The sequence below is a fragment of the Ciconia boyciana genome, chromosome 13 (genome assembly GCF_034638445.1).
Source record: "Ciconia boyciana chromosome 13, ASM3463844v1, whole genome shotgun sequence".
Taxonomy (NCBI): Eukaryota; Metazoa; Chordata; class Aves; order Ciconiiformes; family Ciconiidae; genus Ciconia; species Ciconia boyciana.
The window spans coordinates 12,083,375-12,107,339 of record NC_132946.1 but is presented as its reverse complement, the minus strand read 5'-3'; the positions used below and the strand labels follow the sequence as shown (position 1 = coordinate 12,107,339).

The following is a 23,965-nucleotide window of genomic DNA, read 5'->3' as shown; positions in this document are numbered from 1 at the left end:
TTAAATTCCAGTGGTAGAACAGAGTTAGAGATAAAAACACTTTACTGAAGAACTGATAACTTCTTGCATAGCTGTCAAGGATAGCAGGTAGCCAGGCCAAAGAGTCAGAAGCTCAGCATTACGGAATCCTGAAATCATAAATTCATCTCCAACTGTATTTATGAACTTGGTGACATTGCTGCCTTAGTGAGACACTTCACACTAAGGTGATAAGCAGCATCTTAACTCTTCCAAAGATAGCATCTAAAGGCATTCATTGAATTTTTACCACTATATAATCATTGTTTTAGAAGAGAATACAAAATTCTTACACCAATTTGGACAGTTTGCCAGATATGGCAAGTTGATCATGAACTTCTGGCAATTGGAAAAAAATGGTCTAAAACCAAAACAGTTTTCTAAAAAAAACCACAAAGCCAATTCCCATATTCTTGGAAACGTAGTCATTCTCAGAAAGGCCTAGACACAGAAGCTTCCGCATTAGGTCATACGATCCAGTGTACAATGCCCAGCCTAGTCCACTGCCTCACGTCCTGTAACATCAAAGCTACCATCATGCAAGATTTCACACAGAAGACACGTCTGTTGGCGCATGTGTCACAACTTCTACGTGTCCTTTGTTTTTGTTTGGCAACCCTTGCCATCCTGCTCTTTAAAGACTGCTGGCTTTGTTACTGATGTCCACTCATTTATATAATTCAATTTATTTCAGTAAGATTAGTCATAATTTAAAGAGAGAAAATAAAAGGAGAATCAGGCTATGTCTGCAAATCCTTGTGTTTTCATCACAATGGCTATTTTAACTGAAACATGGTAAGCATGATGAATTTACTTCATGCTCATTTAGATGACCAAAAGGATCCCACAACTCTTTGCAAATTATAAAGTTATTTTTAATGATTCTCATATAAATACTTATGTTCATTATTTTATATATTCAGTTCATAATTAATACAGTATAGTAATACAAATTACTAGAAATAATGTAAATCTTACGTGGCATGATGCCCTGGTCCACTAGCTGTTCTCGTGTCCGTCTTTGTTGTAGCCTCAGCTGAAGTACTGAGAAAAGAAAACAATCATTCATTCATATGTAAGCATATTATCCCTCTGAAGGTTCAAAAAAACGATTCAAAAGATACCAGGTATTTCAACTTTAAAAATATTTTTTCTATATGTATTCAGACCTGACAGTAACCTCTAAGACACCTATCATTAAGGACCAACTGCTATTAACATAGTTTGGAGCGATTGCTTCCAATCCCTATTTATATTGGAGTTTGCTGCTTTTTAGTCACATCTGATAAAGGGACTGTATTTCATACATACATCCACTTTTCCTATCAGCTAGGCCTCATAAGAGGTATTAAGTATACATCTAGATCTAGGATATTTTTTTCCCCTTGTAACACTACTCTTAGATAATAGATTCAAGAAAACACAGTGAGGTATAGAGTCTATACCATAAACTGCAACACGTAATGATAATACAGCCTTCTTATATGTCTCAAACCAATCTTACATCACTGCATTATGCTGAAATAGAAATTATGTTTGGAGAGCATTTTAAAAGAAAAGCTGTATGTGTTTCATTGATCATTTTTCCTTAAGGATTCTTTTTTTAAAATATAAAGGCTTATTGTACATTTAAATAAATCTTGTTGAAACACAAGAAACTGAATAGAAGCCAGATTCTACCTGGCTTATTTAAAAACACCAAAAAGGTGATACAATCAGGAACAGACCTTATCCTCTCTCCAAACATCAGAAAGTGCTGTTTTCCTGATTGAGATATGTGTTGTTATAATTATTTCAAGGACCAAATAAATCCAATACTGTCAAATTTGGAAAAACTGTTTACAGTTTCAGAGCTAACTTCTTATGTTTCGTTACATTTAATAAAATATACAAAATTCTCATCTTATTGTTACCACAAGAATAACCAACGTGACACACATTAAATATTACACCAGGAACTGCACAAAACCTGGGGGAGGGCATAGACATAAAGGCCTCGTACTTTCAAAGATTAGGGCTTTTTTGTAAATGTTCCCAGGAAAAAAAAAGAAAGAAAGAAAGAAAGAAAAAAACCAGTAGTTTGTTTATTCTATTGTTCCCTTCCCCTTGCTTCTGTATCAATTTATCATAGCGCTTCATTATATTTCTTAGACACGTATAGCCATTACCCTAATGTGAAACTTCATCTTTTGAAGAAGAGATGGTCAAGATGCTTGGTCAAGAAAAAAAAATAGTATTAAAGACGTAATATTTACATTCTTAAATTCTGCCTTGATAGCTTATTATGGATGTATGATTATGACCTGCTATTCCCATTGTATTTCACAAGGAAGCAAAACAAACTAATGCATTGTCCAAAACATCAAAATGAATGTAATTTCTAAAAAATTAGGCTAAGGACAAAGTTCATTGTTTTCAGAATTTAAAAGGAACCAGCTTATTTCCTGTTCTACAGTACAGGAAGGATACTCCTCTGACTAAGGCATTAAGACCGGGAATAGCAAGTCCTGAAAACAAGGACATTATTTTCTTGTGTCACACTAACACTGAGAATTTAAATATAAACACTTCAGGGCTATGGCATGGCTGTTCTTTTCAGAGTTTACAATATTGTTACACAAGAGTTACAAAGGACAGAGATGGGAGAATGCAAAAGTAACAACAGTAAAATGTAAATTGATGGAACGTCACTCAAAATGTATTGAGTTCCTCTGGAAACTTGAAAATACCTGCTTTAAGTAATGAATTGTATTTTCCAAGTAATATTAAATGACTGTAAGAAGTTAACCGAAGAATTATAATAGTTTGAATGATTTATTTTTGATCTTCCTTAATTTCATGTGGCTCCCGGTAAGCCATGACCTCATCTTACAGTATCTCTTACTAGTAGATGCAAACTTGTGCTGCCTGGAGTCTTGAACCAACTCAAACGGTGCTGTTACACACTCCTTTCGGCAGTGCTTCCTAGGTTGGGTTTGGCAGTGTGCTTACGTACTCCCAGTGAGTTCACAGCATGGGTAGAGGAAGTTCAAATCCTTCTGCAGAACACCACATGGGTTTCTAAGTCCAATTGGTCTAATCTGCCCCCAAAAATGCAGATAAGTGCGTGCAAACACACACTTATGCAACTGTACATCCAACTTCAAAAATCCACAAGCTTTATACAAGTAAGTGTAAATTAAGAAAAATAATGTATTGGGTCTGGACTTAGCCTGTTCCTACAGAAAACTTCAAAAAACACACATTTTGATGGAAATGCATTTTAAGCATACAATATAACGTTATGATGTTAAGTTTCTATCTCTGGGGCTACTTCTAAGAATTTCCTACTGCACTAGCACAAAGCACTGAGAAATTCACTAACTGGTGTGGTGTTTACAGGAAAGCAAAAAACTCTGCTATGTTCTTGTTTTGGATTCTCTTGCTTACAACTGTAAAATCAAGAAAGCTCAGAGTTAGTCTTAAAACTAAATGGGCAATCCCTTAAAAAAAATCTTAAATAAGTTTTACTCATCCAAATGATGTGAGACACAATTTATAAACAGCATGGCACGACTACCATATTTCATACCCAATGTTTTTGGTCTTGAGTAGATTAAAACTTGACTTTCTTTTGTTCTTCGCTCAAACTATGCTTCCTTTTACACAACTAAGAAACCGTGGGAAGGGTTGAAAAGCATGTGCTGCTCTAGGCAGGAATCTCATCCATGCTATACAGCTGTATTTGGTCCAAATTTACACCATATTTAAATTTGGCTTTCTTGGAACACTGAACACACTACAAATGTGTCTACCAAATCTTTTACCTAGTTACAAGTCAGTTTTAAACACATGCCTCTCTATTTCAGGCTCAAGGTCTTAAAGAAAAATGTGCATTCCAAGACCTGCTCCAACGTCAGTTACGTCCAGGGTAGAGCTGATGTACATCATCAGACACAGTAAGTAAATCAGAATTAGTATGTTTTTCAATTCAATCACCCGGAACGCAGTGGATCAACAAGTGAATGCTGGTAATATTACAACAGGTGCAGGAATGTTATCACTGATGTGAGCCATCTACCAACATACGATAGGCAAGTCATCTATTAAGAACAAATGCATTTGTGGCATGTGATATTTCTGATTTCCAATATGCTTTTTATTCAGACATTCTTTTTTACTGAGCTTTATCATAGAACCCATTTTGTAGGTGAGCTGGTTCAGCTATGGCTACCTAAGCATTACTAGTATGGTGCTTTCAGATATTAGTAAACAGAAGTGGGAAAGTTAAACAACTTTCAAATTGACCTTCACACTACAGAGTGATCACACTGTTTTGCAGAGTTGATAACAACAATTTGAAAGCCCTCACTAATTCACCAATTTGGACAGCTGGCTAAATTGGAAAATTATTTTGTAGGAAGTACATACACCATCTACTCTATGAAACCTACTGCAGACAACAGATACTTGTTCTTCATCTTATCAGATTTTACTTACTTAAAATTCTAAAGTAATATCACTGCAATCTCAAATGTGATGTGCAAAGTCTTTGTGCAGGAAAAAACAGCTTGACTGGTTTTTTTTAAGAAATTAGTTTAACTCTTGAAATTACATATAAAGGGGCAGCATTTTATCGGAAATTTATTATTTACTAATTGGAGATCTGTCTTTCCCAGGTCCAGACATTGACACGATTCTCAGACCGTGCCTTTTCATCTTTCATATGAAAAGGATCAGACTTCTATTTGGCATTCCACTACACCGAGACAGACAGTGCCCACTGTTAGGTCATACGGTTGGACTGGACAGTCTAAACACATCCCACCAGTTCAGCATCTAGCAATAATTGCATTTTAGTTTTTCATTGGCAAGTCTGCAGGAGGAAAAATCAGAAAGGCCTCACTCTGCACTTTGCCAATACAAGTAAGCTAAATAACCACTCCAACGCTTCTAATAAGTATTCCCCTAAAGTATACTTTAAAAAGAGGTACCTTCTGAGGTCTGCCTGAGGTACCTTCAGCTGCTGAAATTGCTCTTGGAAAAAATCAAACCACCCCACAAACAAAAAACCCTCAAAAAACAATGTACCAAAGTTTCTGTGTCAAGGTCCTGTTTTGAATCCTCTTTCAATAGCACTAGTAACATGGAAGCATCAGGAACATACCATGTGTGTGTCCAAAGAGGAAGACACTTTGAACACTGTGAGTGCACTGGTATGGACTCGTTGAGTGCAATGCAGTTCCTGCAGTCCCTGTTTGTGCTATCTGGTGCGACGTGCGTCAGAAAGGGGGAAAGGTTGCACCTCTCTCCGACATCACGCTCGCACACAGCCCTACACCGTGGAGGCATCCACGCTCTAAAAACATACCCCAGTGGATGTGTTACTTATGTTTGTGGCTGATGCAATTTCTGTCAGTTCCTGAAAATTAATGCTGCTTGGCCATGGCCATGACAGGTGGTATTTGCCCAGGAAATGGGGGAGGGAGACTAAAATAAATGTATTCAGCAAAAAATAGTGGTAAGAATGTAGGTAGCTTATCTCTTATTTTCCAACTGGTTTCAACTAATTCTTTAATGAACATTAATTCCAGATGTAGATGATGGGAAGCCCTGCTACATAATTTATGAATGTATTATATCTATGATTTGTGGCTTCAATTATGATCAGATATTTGGCTTAAGCTTTGCAGAAAAAGTGACCCATATCCTAAACAATGTATAGTTGTACAGGAGAATGCACAGTGGACTAGAGCAGAAGGATGAGAAGAACAGTAAGAATGTACCTGCATATAAAACTTCTGCACTCAGGTGTGAAGCCTTAGCATTTTTTAGCAGATATATATATAAAACAAATAGTTATTTCCTCTCATAACACTACTTGCCTACCCATCATCTGTTAACCTACATTGGGCATCACAAAGGAAACAAGGGATGATTTTGAAGTTGTCCCATGTGTATCCGGACAAGTCATAAAAACTGTGGGAGGACTGAAAAAACAAGACCAATAGAACATGCAGAACGTGCAGTTATTCACTTATTAAATAAATATCAGGAACTTACATATATTACACAGTAAAGAAAGGACAGCCTGTAACATGACTAATAGGGAAGCACTGCAGAGGGAATACTAAAGAAGAGATGACTCAGTTAGAAAGATGGTATAAGAACATAATAATTGAAGATTTTGACTTGACCAGAGCAAGGAGGTTAAACAGAAACAAAGTTGGATGAAATCCAGATGTTTGCAAAAGCAAACAACTCCAAAATTAAGAAGGTTAAAAAAAAAAAGTTTGGTGTCTGACTTTTTTTTTGTTTAAATAAATACAGAGCAGTTGAACACGTTATTAAAGAAAAGAAAGTTTCTAAATAGAAAGTAATTGTGAATGAAAATCCTAAATATATTATTTTAAAAAGCTGAAAAAAACCTGTTTGCTTTGGAAAAGCAGATCAGGAGAAAGCTAGTATTTATATCTCAATAAAAGACATAAGGACCTAAAATACTTTTAGCCTCCTCAGCAACAGAAAGTAAAAAGCAGAGATGTTTCTTAGAAAGAAATGGTAACAAGTGTACATGAGTTGCACAGCTACATCTAGTCAAAGAGGATATTTGGCTTACAGGTCTGTGTGTCAGAGCAGATGGTCATACTACAGTCAGTAATGACCTTTATATTGTCATTGTAGTGTAGACAGAGCGCCCTACAACTGAGCAGAAACAAATTACAGACTTGTATCTTTATACTGGACATGAACCTGAAGTGGGTATAAAGGAAGGGAATAGGAATGAGGTTTGTGAAAAGCTCAAAAGGAAATTGGGACCCAGAAAAAGCAGCTCAAAGAACAGCCAGAAAGATAAGGAAGATGGGAGTCATGGAAACTAAATCACAAGTTTTCAATAAGGAAAATGTGATTAAATTATCTTCAAAGACAAGAATGAATGATGTGAGAATGGAGCACAGCTTTGCACTTTTGGCAAAGAATTGCTGATTTATTTCAATGAGAAACTCTATAGAATACAATACAGGTTGGTTTAAATCTAATGTAATTAAAACAAATACAGACTTTGCTTATCATATACATAGAAATTCATATAGCAAGAGATTTCTAGAACAGTCAGTAACACACGAAGAGGTAAATCTAATAAGAATGGATGAGATAGGATGACACAGCTTCCAAAAAAATCTGAAAACCACTGAGGCATTGCCAAAGTTGTTATACTGTACTATTTGTTGGGGGGGTGTGTGTGTGTGTGTGTGTGTGTGAGAGTATTTGGTTTGGTCCCCCCCCCCCCCCTTTCTTTATTACAAAGAACCATTTACAAGCAAACCAGTGTGGAATCTGGGGAAGGGAGAATTCAAAAGACATGAGGTACTACAAAACAAAGTTCCCCATGGGGTGGTACTTACTCAAACACTGTTTTTAACAGATTGTTTTTATTGGGGTAAATCCATTCAGCTTGTTGCCTGATAGTTTACCTCTCATTTTTACACTTTAAAATCAGCAAGTTACCTGCATAACATCTAAAATCATAGAAGATGATCTCCAAAATAAAGGCCCAGAATTGACAAAGATTTAGATATGCTAATATACTATTAACGTCAGTAATACTGTTCCTCATATTTAAAGCGTATGTGCAAAAGAAGGGCTATGTTAACACCACTGAGCAAATCTAGTTGCTAAAAGATGGCACAAATATTTTGTACTTCACATTATCTGGCAGGAATCCCCCTTCACGACACTGCAACTCTTAAGAAATTGTCTTTGAACTGCTTCTGAATAAAAGCCATGCACAGAGAGGTCAGTCAAACTCCCGTTTTGACTGAGGGGGAAGGGAGGGTATTCTTTTTTATTTTCAAGTCAGTGTATGATTTTAAGATTAACACTTTAACACCAGCTGAATAGATTACAAAATTCCATGTGTTTTCTTCAGTCAATAAAATGATCATTAAATCTTAGATAGCTTATTTAATACTTACTGACAAAACCAAGAACCATAGTCCCACCTCACAATAAGAAGATCTGGTTTTCTGACTCTTGTAAAGTCAGCAGAAGTCTTCTGAATTCACTGGAGGTATAGATTTTTTTCACCACCTGAAAAACTGAGTGACAGAGGCTGGTGTTCCCACTCTTATACAGTGTTGGCATACCAGGGAACCAGTGCTTCTATATGCAAGGGAATGGAGATGATGGTACCAAAAAGGAGAGGTTATCTGTTACCTAACCAATGCACTTTATTATTTTGAAACATATTTCTATATAGGAGTAAATTTTATGAAGTGAATGGCCTCTGTTTTCAAACAGCGAGTACTGTTCAGGTTCACATACACTATGCCCTAAAGGGGCATACAGGTTAAGAATAACCAAAACAAGCAGATCCTCAATAACTTGCTGAAGCGCTATGCTGGTTTGAATGCAAGAAAGCTGGCACAAATAGGGACTTGGGCAAGTACACATCACATTCTGTATAAGACCCTTTGAAAGGTAAGAAACATAGAGCAGTCCAGTCAGCTCTTACTCAGTGTGAATGGTAGAATAAGTGAAAATAAAATGTATTATTTAATAACTTAGAACAAACAGCTATTATCAAAGTTGAGGAAGTGATTTCTGTTACAGATCTGTAATTTGTATCCTATGGAAAAGATGTCTCAAAGTAGTACTATATAATCACAAGCGCTGGAATGTAAAGAGGACAAAAATAAATTGATAGCTGTCCTGCAGGAACAACGCTATCTATGCTGATTGACAAGCTTTCAGCACTGCTTCTTGTCTTGAAAAAAACCAGAACTTGTACTGTGCACAGTTCCAGCACTAATAATTCCACATCTAACACAGTTAATTAGGTATCCTGTTAATTTAAAATCAAATTCAAATTTTATCTTTTTATAGAAGGTACTATGAAACAGCAAATAGTTGTTGACATTTAACAATTACACAGATGAAACAGACACTAAACTATCAAGAAGGGGTTCATGAGACAGCACAAGGTTCTTTCAAATGACAGCAAGAAGAAAAATAATGCATCAAGATTTTTTTTTAATGTTCTGTATGTAATCATCTCATTATTTCTTCCAAAGTTAAAATCCAGTGGATATTAAAACTGCAAGTAAAAATGGGAAAATGTAATGTCCAACTTTCCTGCATACTCCCTTGGAAATTTCCAAGAGCGGTAGAAACTCCAGTGCAGGCTGCTAGGCTGGCTGCCATGGAAACAGACAGTGCTGGAAACAGGGCCCTTTCCTTTAAATTAAAAGCTGTTACACAGAAAGCCTCCATTTCTTTCTGCCAGCTTAAAGCAGCTTTTATGCAGCCAAGGTCTCTAACGTGTTGAGATTGAAACACAACACATCTATTAGAAGTTAGCAACAGACGTTCCAGTTGCAATGAAGCACTGCTGCAGGACATGAACTATTCTATTTTGTCCTCGGTCTGAAGTAATTTATAACTAGTTATTCATCATCAGGACTATAACATTAATACAAGCATACGAACAGCGGGGTGGTAGTAAAGCAGAAGAGAGTATTTTATCTGGTGGTAGGTGGACTACAGAAGTGATCTAAGCATCAGCTTTGTATTAGGATTCTGGACCAACCTCACAGCACAGGGCGACACAGAATTGCAGAAATCGAGTATCAAGTACTTAACTCTGTGCCTCTTTCAGTTGTTACCCTCACACCCCCAAACTCCATCTGCTTGGACTTAAAAGTTTATATGGCATTTTCTAAACAGCATAATTTACACTAAGTTTATTTTCCAGAGATAGATGTTTTGGTTTCTCCTGAGTTGTGAGTGTTTCTCCCTCAACTCTATATGCGGTGTTGTACTATATTTATAATGCTCTACTGAGACAAAAACAGTTAATCTTTTCAACCAATATTTGTTCTGTGAATAAAACTAAAAATTTAATAGACTGAATGTTTTGTATAATAAGTAAAAGAAAGAGCAGGTGATATGCAAGGTACACATTTCAGGAAGGTTATGGAATACGGTAGCTAGGTCACACCCGGCATTGCTCATTCCACATGCGTCCAAGGTCAGAAATTTGGTAACGTAGTGTTCATTTTCATTTATGTGGCATGTCAAAGAAGAAAGGAAGGAGAGGGTAAAGCCATGAAAATCTTTAGCTACCTGTAATTTGTTGAAAGTGATTCTAAATAAGTTGTACAGCATTTTAAAGAAAAAATGCATTTAAAATTGTGGTACTCACCTCCCATCAGCCTGAAGATGGTGATACAGTAGGTTAAATACTCTCAATTTTAAAATAAAAGTAATTAATCACTAAAGAAATCAGACATCATCTAGACATGAGTGAATGTGTTATGTTGGGTTCAGTCTTCAAACCTTTCACGTATGCCAGGGTATTATTTAAAAAAAAAAAAGAAAGTATTTTACTTATTTTCACTTGTTTTTATTAAAAAATCCCTTACTTATTTTTATATACTTCTAATATTCATTTTTCCATTATTGTATATGTGATTTTTCTGCTAAGACTATATCCAAAATAATTAAGAAAAGTGAAACAGCCTCTGATGCATACTCATTTTAAGCAATTATTCAGTCATACTTTTATTTCAGCTGAGAAGTGTTCTGGATGTTCTGCAAAGCATGCAAGTGGAGACTACTGAGGGCCATTTCAGATAATCTCTTCAGAATTCTGGAGGGAAAACCTGCAGGACCTCCAAATCTTTTAAATTATACCACTGTGATTTAAAGCTTTTGTCTGTAAGCCAGTAATAATGTACACATAACTGTTTCCAGAAGTAACATCATCATACTGAAAGTAGAAAATGAAAAGCTAGATGGGAAAGATAGCTAAATGTAAACTTAAGATTTAAAACAAAAATATATAGCGTAACAGTATCATCAGTTGAGAAGCTTAAATGACTAGGATATAGGACAGTCTGTATTATATCCTATTGCTATGGAACATGTTGCTTAGAAACAAGCCAGAACATACACAAGCCTCCAAACAAATTACCAGAATGTCTGCTGGGATGAATATATACATACACGTGTATATGTAAAAAGCAAAATCTATACTTTTCACAATTCTGTTTAAATCTTTAAAATGAGAAAAATCACTACCGTCTTGGGTGGAAAGTCTGAATAAACTGAAGCTTACATTTCAAGTATTCTGTAAAATTGCATACCTTAAGTATATTAACAATAATTACATTTTCTAAACCTGCAAATATTCCTCTGCTTAGTACAGTCTTCTGTTTTTTTAAAAAATAATTTGCATTTCCTCAAATACTGCTATCAGCCAAGAATTGTTCTGTCAAGGGACTCGTGAAACTTGAGTTCCAATTCTACATCTACTACAGACTTGCTTTGTGGTAATTTGGAGCATATTACATTGAAAGATGACAGATGATTTCCAGCCAAGCCCTCTCGAGAAGGTACTACCTCCATTTTCCATGCTTTTCCTAGACACAGTAGAGCCAGCAAACAAAATGCATACCCAAGCAGATCCTCCAACTCATGAGATTACACATTAATTCAAAACACTGAGGAAGGTGGATTTACAGTAAGATGCCTGATTGCAAACTGGGATGTAAGCAATGGCATTGTGTCAACTCTGCTATGCAGACAACAACATCAGCTTTCTGCAGATGCTTGCTCAGTGGATGAGTCAGATTGCTTACAGTGACAGCGAAGCTGCTGCATTAAAAAGGACTTTGCATTAAAAAGGCTGAGGTACATACGTGTTTTGTTGGATGCTTTGTGAAAGGAAAGAAGAAACCTCCAGTATAGCAACCAACCAGACAGTGGTTTCAGAATGTGGTTTCATGACTTTATATGATCTAAGACAGGATTACTGATGAGAAGACAATGCTCTCTTCCTCCCTCCAACCCCAGCTGCTTCTGTTGCATCAACATTGGCAAAGATGCAGCCTGTCAGGTCAGTGCTCTGATCTGGCTGAAAACTAACACTATTGAAATAAACAGTCTTCAGTAATACCTGTTCACGGATTCTACTCACTTCAGGGTTGCATAATTCCTAATGACAACACAAGAAAGAGGCTGGCAGTAAGCAGGGTAGGGCTGGATGAGACTACACCTACTTTTGGCAGCAGCAGTCTTAATCCTAACCCCTTATAAAACCTTTAAGAAATCTTGTAGTTGCTGTAGCAAGTTTCCCTAGAATTCTTGGTTAGCCATTGCATCCTCTAATTTTATAGATTACATACAAAATTAAATTAATACACTGTGGCCTTGGTTTATCAAAGTATTTAAGAATGTGTTTATTATAATGGGATTACCATATATTTATTATTAAGTGCTACACTGAAGAAGAAAATTTGTGGAGTAAGTGCTGATTTACTTGTAAAACATACAATTATCCCACTGTCATTAAAGAGACTGTTTATGGTAGATACATAAAGTTAAGAATTTAACACAGCCCCACAGGAACAGTACACTGAATTTATAGTGCTTCCTTTATTAACTAGGATGACGGGAATAATATTATTTTTTCAGTATTTTTCTCATCTGTGTCTCAAGAAACATACCTGATAGACTGCCACTGCTGAGGGGTCATAAAAACACCTCTAAATACCATATAACAAAACTTAAAGTTTAAAAAACCAAAACAAAAGAAAAAACCAAACCACACCAAAAAACCCCAACAAAACCAGCAAAACAACAGTAGAATCTTTAAGCCTAACATGCCACCGCAGGAGAGCATTAGAGGTTAAGAGTATCACCAATACTCAGCGTGCCAGCAACAGCAGGAAATCTGTTAAATAAACAATTCGCATACAATATTGATTTGATTGGAGGGGAGGAAGGGAAGAAATCCTTCCTGACTGACTAAATCTGGTAATCTATTAACCAGACAGAATGAAGACATTTCCAGCAAGCACCTGAGAAATCCCTGTGCTTCACTCATTCCACCCTGTATCCTGTTTCTAGCACTTGCCAGTCTCCAGTTCCTTACAAAACAGTAAAATCAAAAAGCAATACTAATCCAGGAAAGAAACTGTGTTTCAGGGTGGAAAGAAAATTTCCTTCCTGGTTAGTTTTTTTCCTTACAGTAACCTGCAGGCAACTGCTAACTTTGAAACTGAGATAAATATATGAAAAACATGGTGCAAACAAACGGGGATCCAATCTCCTTTTAAATCCCACCTGAGATAGCACCATACTGATTTGCTTCACCAATTTAATACTGTGTCTTCAAGAGTTCTGCATGGTCATATACTCTTGCAGGAGCTCATCCATCTTTATATTAAAACAATTCAGGATACAAGGCAAGACTTCCTAAATTCACTTCACTCCTCAGTTAGAAACCTTCTAATCTGCAACCTAAATATATTTCTAATTCCTAATATATGCACTGTTGATGATACTACTAACTGTATGCACAATGATGTCCTGATTTCATTCAAGGATACTTTTCATTTGAATTTTCTAAATGTTTTGGCCGCTTTCTTGACGTTAGAAATCAATGCTACAGGAATTTCTGGAAAAGCTGTTTACTTAGCACTGTATTACCCTCAGAGCCAAAAAGTATTTTTGTTCCTTGCTCATACAAAAGGTAATTTTGATAAAACAGATAAAATTAAGAACTGTTTTCACAGAACAGACAACATGTAACGATAACATATGATTTGTTTACAAGAAAGTAGGGTAATTAAGAGGATTTCCTCCTGTGCTATAGGATGCTATAATATGTATCTTCTAAGAGTATTCATTAGCCTAAGCAAAGAAACAAATTCACCCTTGTGATCTAACCTTCCAATGCCCATAATATTAATTTGCTGAAGACAGTGTTGGGATTTGTGTTTCCATCAGCAGTCTCTTTCCTTATAAAGAAATACTAAGCAAAAAAAGAACTGCACCTAACAATTCCCATAAGGTATGCATTGCTGAAATAAGCACACTGTACTATCTCTAGATTTTTAGATTTATCAAACTGTGCAAAATAGATTATGAAGCAAAGGCTGTAGCACCTTCTGAATTACCTGACCTCTACGTACTTCATCTGGGTTTGCCACTAGAATTACATTTTTAATTTTTGCAGTTTTAACCATTCACAGATGGTACCCATAAGTATTTGTGTCCCAACAAAAAACGGTTGATGATTCCAGTGGCAGAACCAGTCACATCATCGTTTGAATTAAAGGTAAAGGGGGGGGGGGAGGAAGAGACAGAATGCCACAAGCTAATTTAGAATATACTGTTCTGTAAAATGATAAGTGTTTTAATGTTATTTATAGTGTTATTTAAATAGGATGAAATTAACAACTGCAATAGAATTTAAAAAAATAAATCTACAAAATACCTGAATTACACATTTTGTAACATTATAAACTGAAAGCTTATAAAGGTGAAGCTCTGTTTTAGTCTACCTAGATGCAAATTAAGCAGATTTGCAATGTTTTAATGAATTCATTCTATATACTACAAGAAAGAAAACACTTGTTTTTCCTAAGCTTTAGAAAGAGGAAAGGCTGGAAAAGGAGATCCTGTAGTCTCATACATACTCTCAAAAAGAGGTTCATTATTTTAATTATTAGGCTGCCAAACTTATGAGAGATAAAAGGATAAGCAATATTCACTAGGCAAAAGTGAGAATGGAGAACAGGTGCTAACACAGAGAAAAGGAAGCAAAGATAGTGACTCTGGAAAAGAATTATATCTTCTTTTATGCACTGAATAATTTAAACTCTAAAATATTCATTAATTTAGACTGGAAGAGTGTCCCATAATTGCATTTTTTTTGCTATTCTGACAGACCATCATTATTGTAATGTACATTATTTCATCCACTTTCTGCATAACTGACATATTCAAAGACGACCGAAGGTAATGATTACCATGGTTACTTATTAGCCCACCTACACTGCCTACAACGCTCATTTTTTCACGTCTTTCTCCCCTTTATTTCTTGGTAGCTTAGATTAGTTAGGGTTTTTTCCTACAGTATTTCCCACAACACTATGCTTACTCCTCTGTCCCTCTCAACTTCCTCGCCTTCTTTCTTTGTTCCTGCTGCCCCACAGAGCTTCAGAGGTAGCAGCAGCAGGTTTAACTGGGCCTGCTTGGAGGTGCAAGGCAAACACCATGAAAAAGAAGCCACTGTTGGCCCTTTCTCTCCCGTTACTGTCTTTCAATCAGTGCTTTCCTGCTGTAAAGGAACCAGAACTGTTATGCTCGCAGCCACAGCCACATGCATCTACACTCAACTTATTATTATCTGTCTTTCCAATCAATAAGAAACCTTTGGTATCAGTACATTATATAAAAATCAGTGTTTTTTCTAGCCTTAACTTAGAGCTAAGTAAAGGGTTTTTAAAAAATAAACTGTCAGTTACTTAATTCAATAATGAATATGGGCCATCTTTTTGCTATTTGAAACATTATTAAGATCCAAGTTTAAAAACAAACAAAACCCCCAAACAAACCCAGCACTTAAATTCTGACAAAGGCATGATCTCATGTAGAAGGGGGAAAAACAGCAATCTTGCCACAACACCCAGGAAGAAATCCCTGAATCACCAGACAATCCAGAGATATCTGGAGTAAAAGCCAGGGCAGAGTGCTGTAAAAGGACAGAAGGAATTTTGTCTACTACAAATACAGTTTGTTTCTGACTGATTAAGAAGTTGGAGTTTGAGTCGTGAACTGCAAAGAGCCTGGTATGTTAACATACACCAGTTAACAAACCGTTCTGTGCAGGGCTGGCAGCTGACCTCAAGAGGTCTCTTCCTTCTCCTCCTTAACACATGCCAGCTAGAAGGAATAGGACAACTTCCATGTCTCAGCAGTATTATTGCCACAGCCTAACAAACACCCCTTTAGATGAATCTGGTATAGCACCATTTGTCAGCTTTAAGTAATGCTCCAAATATCCTCAGACTACTGCTACTTTACAAACTAACACTTGTGCATTATATCAATTTAATGCACAGTCTAAAACCAATCATTTAAGGAGACATAACATAATCTGAAAAGCATACATCTGGAAAGCAGAGTCAAATCTAATTTAAAGTATGGGGGGAGAAGGGAATTCTAGAGAAAGACAGCTGAGAAGCACTGTTGAAAATGAGGCAGTAATACATGTCTAAAACTATAGGTTTGTGGGGTTTTATTTTTAATAGTGTCACATTTAATGACATTTATTTCATTATATTTATTTCAATAGTGACATTTTTAAGCATTTTGTGCAACATTTACAGGACAATTTCAGAGTATTTAATGAATTCAGCACTAAATGCTACTCTGAAAACAGTACTTAATCACTCATTTTTCTTCATACTACAATTTCTATCGAGCTATTATCATCGTTATTTTAAGTCTCAGGTAAATTCTAAATTAGCTTTTAGAAGTTTTTTTAAGAGGGAAAACAATACCTAATTTAATGTACAAAAATTCTTCCTGACATAGAGCATTACACCACAAATGCTGGTGAACCGAATCTGCCCAGTGCTTCCGCATTTTCTGTCCCCAACCAGCAAGTGACTGACCTTCCTTGAGACTTTTCTGGCTGTTCACCTCAAGGCATTCCTTCTCCTTCAGTGGCTTAACATCTCCTGCAGGTAAAATCTCTGAAAAGCCCTGTTGCTGCTTCTTGGAGCTATCGATCATGATGAGAATCCTTTAGAATGGCAACATCCAGCATAGGAAAAAAATATTAATTTGTCACCAGGCAGTACGCTGCTGTCCCGAACACTGCTCCCAGGTCCTTTCTCCTAATAAATGAGCAATTGTGCCTTTGTGCAGCCGAAAGCAGCCATCATCCTTCACTTTCTAGGTTGACCTGCAGCACGCTCAGTCTGCTTTGGAGCCTGTAACTCACTCAGACAGCAGGCACAGAGCATGTGAAGCAGAACTCCCAAATCCCACCTCTTTTCCCTGACAACCACTCCCCCTTTTCCTTTAGTTATGCTTGCTTCCTCTGCACAGTCGTGTTTCAATATGCAGCTTGATGGTCAATCATCTGACAAAGAATGAGTCAAGCAGTTAAAAATAAATCCAGCAGTTGCTGAAGGAGCAGCATTCGCTGATACCTAAGACAAACTACTGCTGAGGACTCTCTCCCTTTTTCCCCTTCCTTCTCCCTTCCCCCACTACTCTGAACACTGCTGCAGGCAGCAGAAATACTTTATCTTCGCCTGACTGGCATATTCATTACTCATTAAGTTTCACCAGTAATCAAAGCTGCACATTGCCATTTGAAAAATTTATGTTGAGGAACCTTCCCACCTGCCCCAGCCCCAGGTCTTGTTTCAGAGGCATGTATCTAGCAGAGGTAAGTGGGAAAACCATCGATTATTTCCATGCCTTTCCTTGCAGTATAAGAGAGCCCGTTCCTTGTTGTAAATATCTAAAAAAAAAAAGTATTTTATTATTTTCCTTTTTGCATTACAGTTACACATCTCATTATTCCCAGCAGTTTTAGGAGTATTTCCTCCCATAGCTTCAGATCTGCCATTCTCTCAAGCATATCCCATTTATCTTACATGAGTCATCAACTTCATCGTCAGCCTGGAAGGTTTTGGGGAAGGGGATCCCCTCTAATCTAATCCCCTCTAATCATTGGCCATGAGGGAACAACAGACTAGTTTGCATTTCATGTACTTAGAGAAAATAAACTATACATAATTTTAAGTAGTCACTACATGTCAATAAGTAACTCTAGCAGGTGCATTTTCCCTTTTCCTTTGGGCTTAAAAATGCTATCATCATACACATTTTCCACATCCCTACTTTATATTTTAAATCCTTCAGCCTGAAATTATAAAGGACGCCTCCACTCGGAAAAACTGTTTCACTTTTATGGCATCAGATTTGAAAAGATCTATATACAATAACAAACACCTGCTGCAGAATCTTTAAAAGTGGAAACTAGAAAAAAAAAAAAAAGCATCTTGCCTCTTCAGATCTTTCTGCAGACAATCATTCAACACCGACTCTTCACCTTAACAGTGCACTCCCGGGGCAAGCAATTGATACCCTGGGGTGTGGGGCTGCCTGACACAGCCAGCAGGATGGGGAAGCTCTCCCTATCTTCCCACTGCTGGGAGAAGGGAGACCTAGATCTACTCAGAACTGCAGATTCCAAGGAGACATGAGCTTACTAGGCCGTATCAACTTCTTGACACCTAAGGAGCTGAAAATACAGGCAAAAGAAAAACTCTTGCAGCATAAATGATTTGAGGCAGCTCTCCCAGCCTGAAGATCTGTTGTTTGCACATCATTTGTATAAAAATTATCAGCTTTAATTAGATTTTGCTTAATTACAAATGACAGATTATTCCAATACATCTGCTTTTGCAGTGATTTTTACTGAACATAAGAAAAAAAAATTACTGTGGAGGAACTCCTTCATAAATCAAATGAACTTCCTCACTGCCTGCAGCTGGAACACTTACTATGCATAAGAAACAAAATTACTGTTGAGAAACTGCACACATTCCCGGGGGGGGGAGGGGGTGTCCAGATAAACAGAATACAAACACATACTGCTTAAGAAACCTATATGACAGTCTGACACAGTCAATAAATAGAATCTTACACAGTTATGGATATATCAGATTATCACTCCACGTTTTTCTTGTACCAACAGAGAAGTTGGATTAATTATATTCTAACAGTATAACAATATGTAACAGCAGAAATTGTTTTATGGGAAGGGTACAGTGCACTTCACACGTTTTCTGAAAAATCGGTACTTTGGTCTGAAGCAATTTCAAAATGATTCAGAGAACAGAATATTTCAAAATTTAAAAAAAACCCCAACATACTAATAAGGAAGTGTGTATCTAAAGAACCCAAGGAGTAATACATTTTCCTTCAAATGTCATAATTCTGAAGGTAGTTCTATTCATTCCTCTCTGTTTATAGTGCTTTCTTTAAATTAAGTGTCCAGTGCTCAAGTGAATGTCGGGATCACAGTAACAGCAGTTGAGTAACAGCAGTTCAAGCCTTCATGAGTGTTTCTCACCTGTTCAGAAAGATGAGCTTTAGTAGCATGGAGTTCCTGCTATCCACTCCTCCCCTTTTTCAAGGGTCCCCACTCCACAGCAGAATTTACAGAAATGAATACACTTACGCTTCAGCCACTTGGAATTAAGCCTCATATTTTGCTTCAAATTCACCTCCCAGTTCAATACAAGCTAACATGCAGATTAATATTTTAAAACACCTTTAAGAATTCTGATCAAAATCTCAACAGTAATTTGCAAATAACTTTAAGAAGAAAAGCAGGAATCACAGAATTTATGGAAAACAAGAATGATGAAATTCTTGTGCAGACTAGGAGAGATGAACGGTCAAAATGATGCTGCATATTTTCCATGTAACCAAATATTGTAGTTGCCAATAAATGCTATACGGTATTGAATAGTTGGGGCGGGGGCAGCCATAACAACTGAAAAAGAAAAGATACCTTGGAAGAAGAAAAATATTTTTTGTTTGATGCAGTTATACTGTGACTACTGAGAATGCCTGGACATTCTGCCCAGGGAACAGTTTCTCTTAAATCCCTGGACAAAGAATGACATTTATTCCCCATGTCATTAAAAAAAAACAAACCACAAAACAGAAAACCCAAAAAAAACAAAAACAAAAAACCCAAAACACTCATATTCCAACAACATCTTGTTTTCCCAGCAGCCTTGAATATATGTTAATCCAGGCTCAACTAATAATTTGGGTATACCGGTTACTTGAGTGATCAAGAACAATATAGTTCTACTATTTTTAGTGATAAGGCTTCAAAGAAAAAAAAAAATAATCATCGCCATGTCTCAACACGTCTATTAGAAAAGTCTAAAATTCTGAGAGAGTTTCACAGGCATCTGAGAGAGTTTCACAGGCATCTCACAACTGCTGGCTCAGTAGCTGTAGATGCAGCACTGTAACATGGGAAAAGTGCATGTTTTTATGAGCGACTTTCTCACATTCCTAAGAACTGTACTAGAAGGAACAGAAACACTGTTAGCTGGTTAGCACATTCAAGTACTAAATTCAACTGCTAACTAACAATACTCAGTTGTTCAAAGCTGTCTTCTAGTCATGAGCAGGCCTCATGTGAATCAAGGCAAAGTGCCTCCTCATGATCCCCAGAGAGCCAATCCACCTGCCATTTAAGAGCCCCCCTTTCCCTGCTAAATAAAATAAATTTGTAACTCTCCTAAAACAGTTCACGTATGTTCTTCCCTTTGACTGCTAAAGCACCGTAGCTACTTCTCAGATTTACTTATGCACTTTCAAATCTGATAGTATTTTTTTTAAGCTCTTGTAAAATAGCAGAAGCCCTGTCAGCCGCCACCAACACCATGCTGATACTTTAAACATGCTTCCTATGTTTGGATAGTATCTGTCTTGAAGGTCATTGTTTTGACATATAAAAACTGCTTTGTACAGCAGTTACTTTCATTGTTGGTTTTAAAGGATGCTAATTCCACTTTTATTAAAAGAACTGGTGAAAGACTTCAATGGTGGGAACTTAATACTCTCGCATTCAAATTACCCATTTTGTCCTATAAGAAAAAATCCTTTTGAATAAGTATTAGTTGTTTGTTCTTTTGAGTACTCTTTAAAGCCTTTTCTTTATTTTAGCAGTTATGCAATAAATAGAACACAACCCATGAAATATAAAATATATACAAAAAAAGGTTGGGGTCTTTCAACTCCACTCAGTTTGAAATGCTTTATGTTCAGTTTCTAAAAGGCAGCTGGAATTTGGATTGTCATTTGAAATTGATGGCATTATTAAAAAAACAGGCCAAAAAACTTCAGATTGATAAATTTTCATCTCACCTTTCTGCTGCTGACTGTGTACTTAAATACAGAAAGTTTCATAATAAAGAGAACTACTCATTTCCAAAGTAAATATTGGATGTATAACCTCTCTGATTTGAACATGTACCTGTTCATAAATTTTTAATAGTACAAATAGCTAAGTGACACTGAGGATCTTACAGAACCTATAATGAGCTAGAAACAAAATTGTGGCTGAAACACTAGTTTCTATCAAACAACAAAACATAAATATCTCTTTCAGCTAAAAGAAAATCTTAAGCGGTGCATGTTGTATCTATCAATTACAGGTTTAAGCCCAATTACAAACAGCATCAGTGCATCAAAACCAGAAGCTTTTCGTTTCAATAAAAATTAAAACTGTTGGAATTGGCATCCTCTTCAGAGGGCAGAAGTACCTCTCATTTTAATTTCAATTTAAGTTGTACATATTGTATACAAGTGAGTGAAATGAAGAAAAAAGGCTTCAGAATGGAACATCCCTGTCAGTTCCATAAACGAAAATCCAGTAACCTCTCATTTAATAGCAATGTATTGCACAAGTTTTTCATAAACATTTGTTTGCTTTTAATCTAAGGTAATCAATGTTTCCATCCTCCTGCAACACAGACTTTCAAGCGTTCTGCCAACCTTCAGCCTACAGAAAAAGCATTATTTAAAAAGAGGAAGTGCTTAACAGATATTCGCCAAAATCACAATGTGCAGGAGGAAACAATGCAGCAACATAGTACCCTCCACAGTGCCTGCTTGTCTGCCACTCGGAAGAGACCCGTTATCTTTTTAAGTATCACTGCTCTGGTGAGTGAGATCACTAACTGTGAGCAACTTTACAACATCATTAAACATGAAGTAACTAAGCAACAATTGCTTTAACAGTACATTCCAACTCTTCACATCATATGGAGCTCATTCCTTTGCAATCCCATAAAAAAAAAAACAAACCCTACAGATGAATTTAAACTCTAGACAAAAACCCAAAGAATTAGAACAGCCTTAGGTATTTAATCTATTTCACTGCCACAAGATTTTGAAGTGGGAAAAAAAACTATTACTCGAAACATTTATTTCATCTTGGCTTTACGCACACCTTGATGAATTTCTTGGTCCTTTACTGTTATGTTAGGATAATCCGGTGGTTCATCACTGTGTAATAATTTCTTCACATAGGAAAATAGTGCTCTGACTACACAAGCTAAAACATTCATTTAAATAATCCCTGTTACAATTTATTCTATTACTTCTTTAAACAGTAAGAATGTTACCTCAAACTGTTAACTTAAGGGTTTTTGCTTTGGGGGTTTTTGTTTGTTCCCCTTCCCCCCCCCAATTGCCACTTACAATAGATTTCTATTCTGCCTTCTTGTTTTGATAAAAAAAACAACTTTTGTTTTCCTACACAAGTACATAAGTTCTTTGCTTTGAACATTTAAGACATTGGTCAAACAACTTAACAGTAAATCTCATAAAATCCTACGCTTGTATTTAAGATAAATATACAAACCCTAAAACATTCAAGTCTCTCATCTTCATATTCTTTTGCTAGTAAAACACCAAGTATATATTTCTTTTTTTTTTTTTTCCCAAAAAGTCAAATTAAAAATTTGAGTAATTTTTGAAATAGGCTTGTGTACTATGCTGTGACTAAGGAACTACCTCAAGAAGGACCAGAGCCTTCTGCCTATATTCTCCGCCATTGTGGTAACAAAGACCCAAACAATCCACATTATGGTCACCATCTACCTCAGTTACTGTTCCCAGAAAAATACCAAACACTTACAAGTGTTTGATACAAGTGTTTGATATGAAACTTATAAGTCTGCATGTTCTACTTCTCCCACAAAAACCTGCACAAATTCCTTTTAAGGGAGGACATACATTGGCAGTGTTCACTGTTTAAATGTAAATTCCCTACCAGACTTGTCCATATAGACATCTAAAATAAATATTTTAAAAGTGTATATATAATAGGCATAAAAGTATATTTTATATATATGTTTAACTGCATATATATATATAAAGATAATTTTTTAAAGGACAATATTTGGTCATCCACCATGCTACCTATGATTTGCAAAAGGCTCATATAATAAGTACTGCACATCAATTACCAGCTCTGTCTGCACTACATTACCTTCTTGTAGTGGCTGTATCACAAGCTAACATTTCAATGATAACATATGCAGCTAGGATTTAGTTCTAACAATTTAAAACAATTACACAGTGGAATTTAAAATTAACTCAACATTCTTTTCTAGCAATGCATTTAGTTATCCACATGGAATTTCAGGAAAAAAAAGTCAGAATAAGACAGTTTGATCAAGAGATCCCTTTAAAGGAAAACATACTTTCCATATCTCCTGTAATCACTCAAATGCCAAGCCGTCTAACAGGATCTTTTCATATATACCAGATGCCTTAAATTGAGTCAGTCACAGTTCATGTGTCCCATGTTAATCTCTTCACAATAAGCAGATAATTAAAAAAAAAAAAGGATCTATAAATCAAACTAAAATGACAGAATGTTTGTTTAGAAGTTTACCAAATGGAATGACCCTGCTGGAATTCTTTCATGTAGCCTGTGAAAATGTCAGAATATATTCCATTTAAGAGGTCACAGTCCCTAGAGAGCTCTGAGTTTTGGCCTGTATGTTTTTTCACATGCTTTAATATTTGAAAATTGTTCCTTGTAGACACTGACTGATGCCCTGGGAATGCTAGGATTGTGGGAACTGGCAGTACCAATGACAAAGACAGACTTACTGGGAAATCAGTACCTACTCAGTTTGCTCTCTCACCTCTTAACAGATAAGACAACATTCAAGTATTTACAGAGAGACCAAAAGAATCCACACATTAGAAGACATTTGTGTCTTCTACTGACACTGTTTGTTAAAAACCCAAACAAACAAGAACAAACTCCCCAAAAAACCACAGCACGCCCCAGAAAACCCTAAAACACAGAAACAAATGTATATTAATTACAATATGTTGTGTGTTCTTATAAAGGATTATTTAGTAGAATATTTGCACTGGATGTTACAGGGACAATTAAAACCTTAAAGGAAAGACAAGGCACAGAATCGCCGAGGTTGGAAGCAATCTCTTGAGATGACCTGGCCCAAGCCCCTGCTCAAGCAGGGTCAGCTGGCACAGCCTGCCCAGGACAGTGCCCAGTCAGATTTTTACTGTCTCCATGGAT

General features: G+C 36.4%; 1 protein-coding gene across 13 annotated transcripts in view; it reads right to left on the bottom strand.

The window, feature by feature from the left end:
- The window catches only part of MRTFB (myocardin related transcription factor B), an 87,464-nt gene that overhangs the window by 33,022 nt on the left and 30,477 nt on the right, over positions 1–23,965 (bottom strand). For 10 of the 13 annotated variants that reach the window (XR_012044897.1, XR_012044896.1, XR_012044895.1 and 7 more), the window contains one exon: positions 997–1,062. Coding sequence is in view for 10 of the 13 variants with exons in the window: in XM_072877832.1 (XP_072733933.1) it covers positions 997–1,062 (66 nt within the window). In the remaining 3 variants the exon portion in view is untranslated. Of the gene's footprint in view, positions 1–996; positions 1,063–16,466; positions 16,810–23,965 lie in introns of those variants that run through there. The other 3 variants (XM_072877830.1, XM_072877831.1, XM_072877833.1) reach the window with 2 other exon arrangements.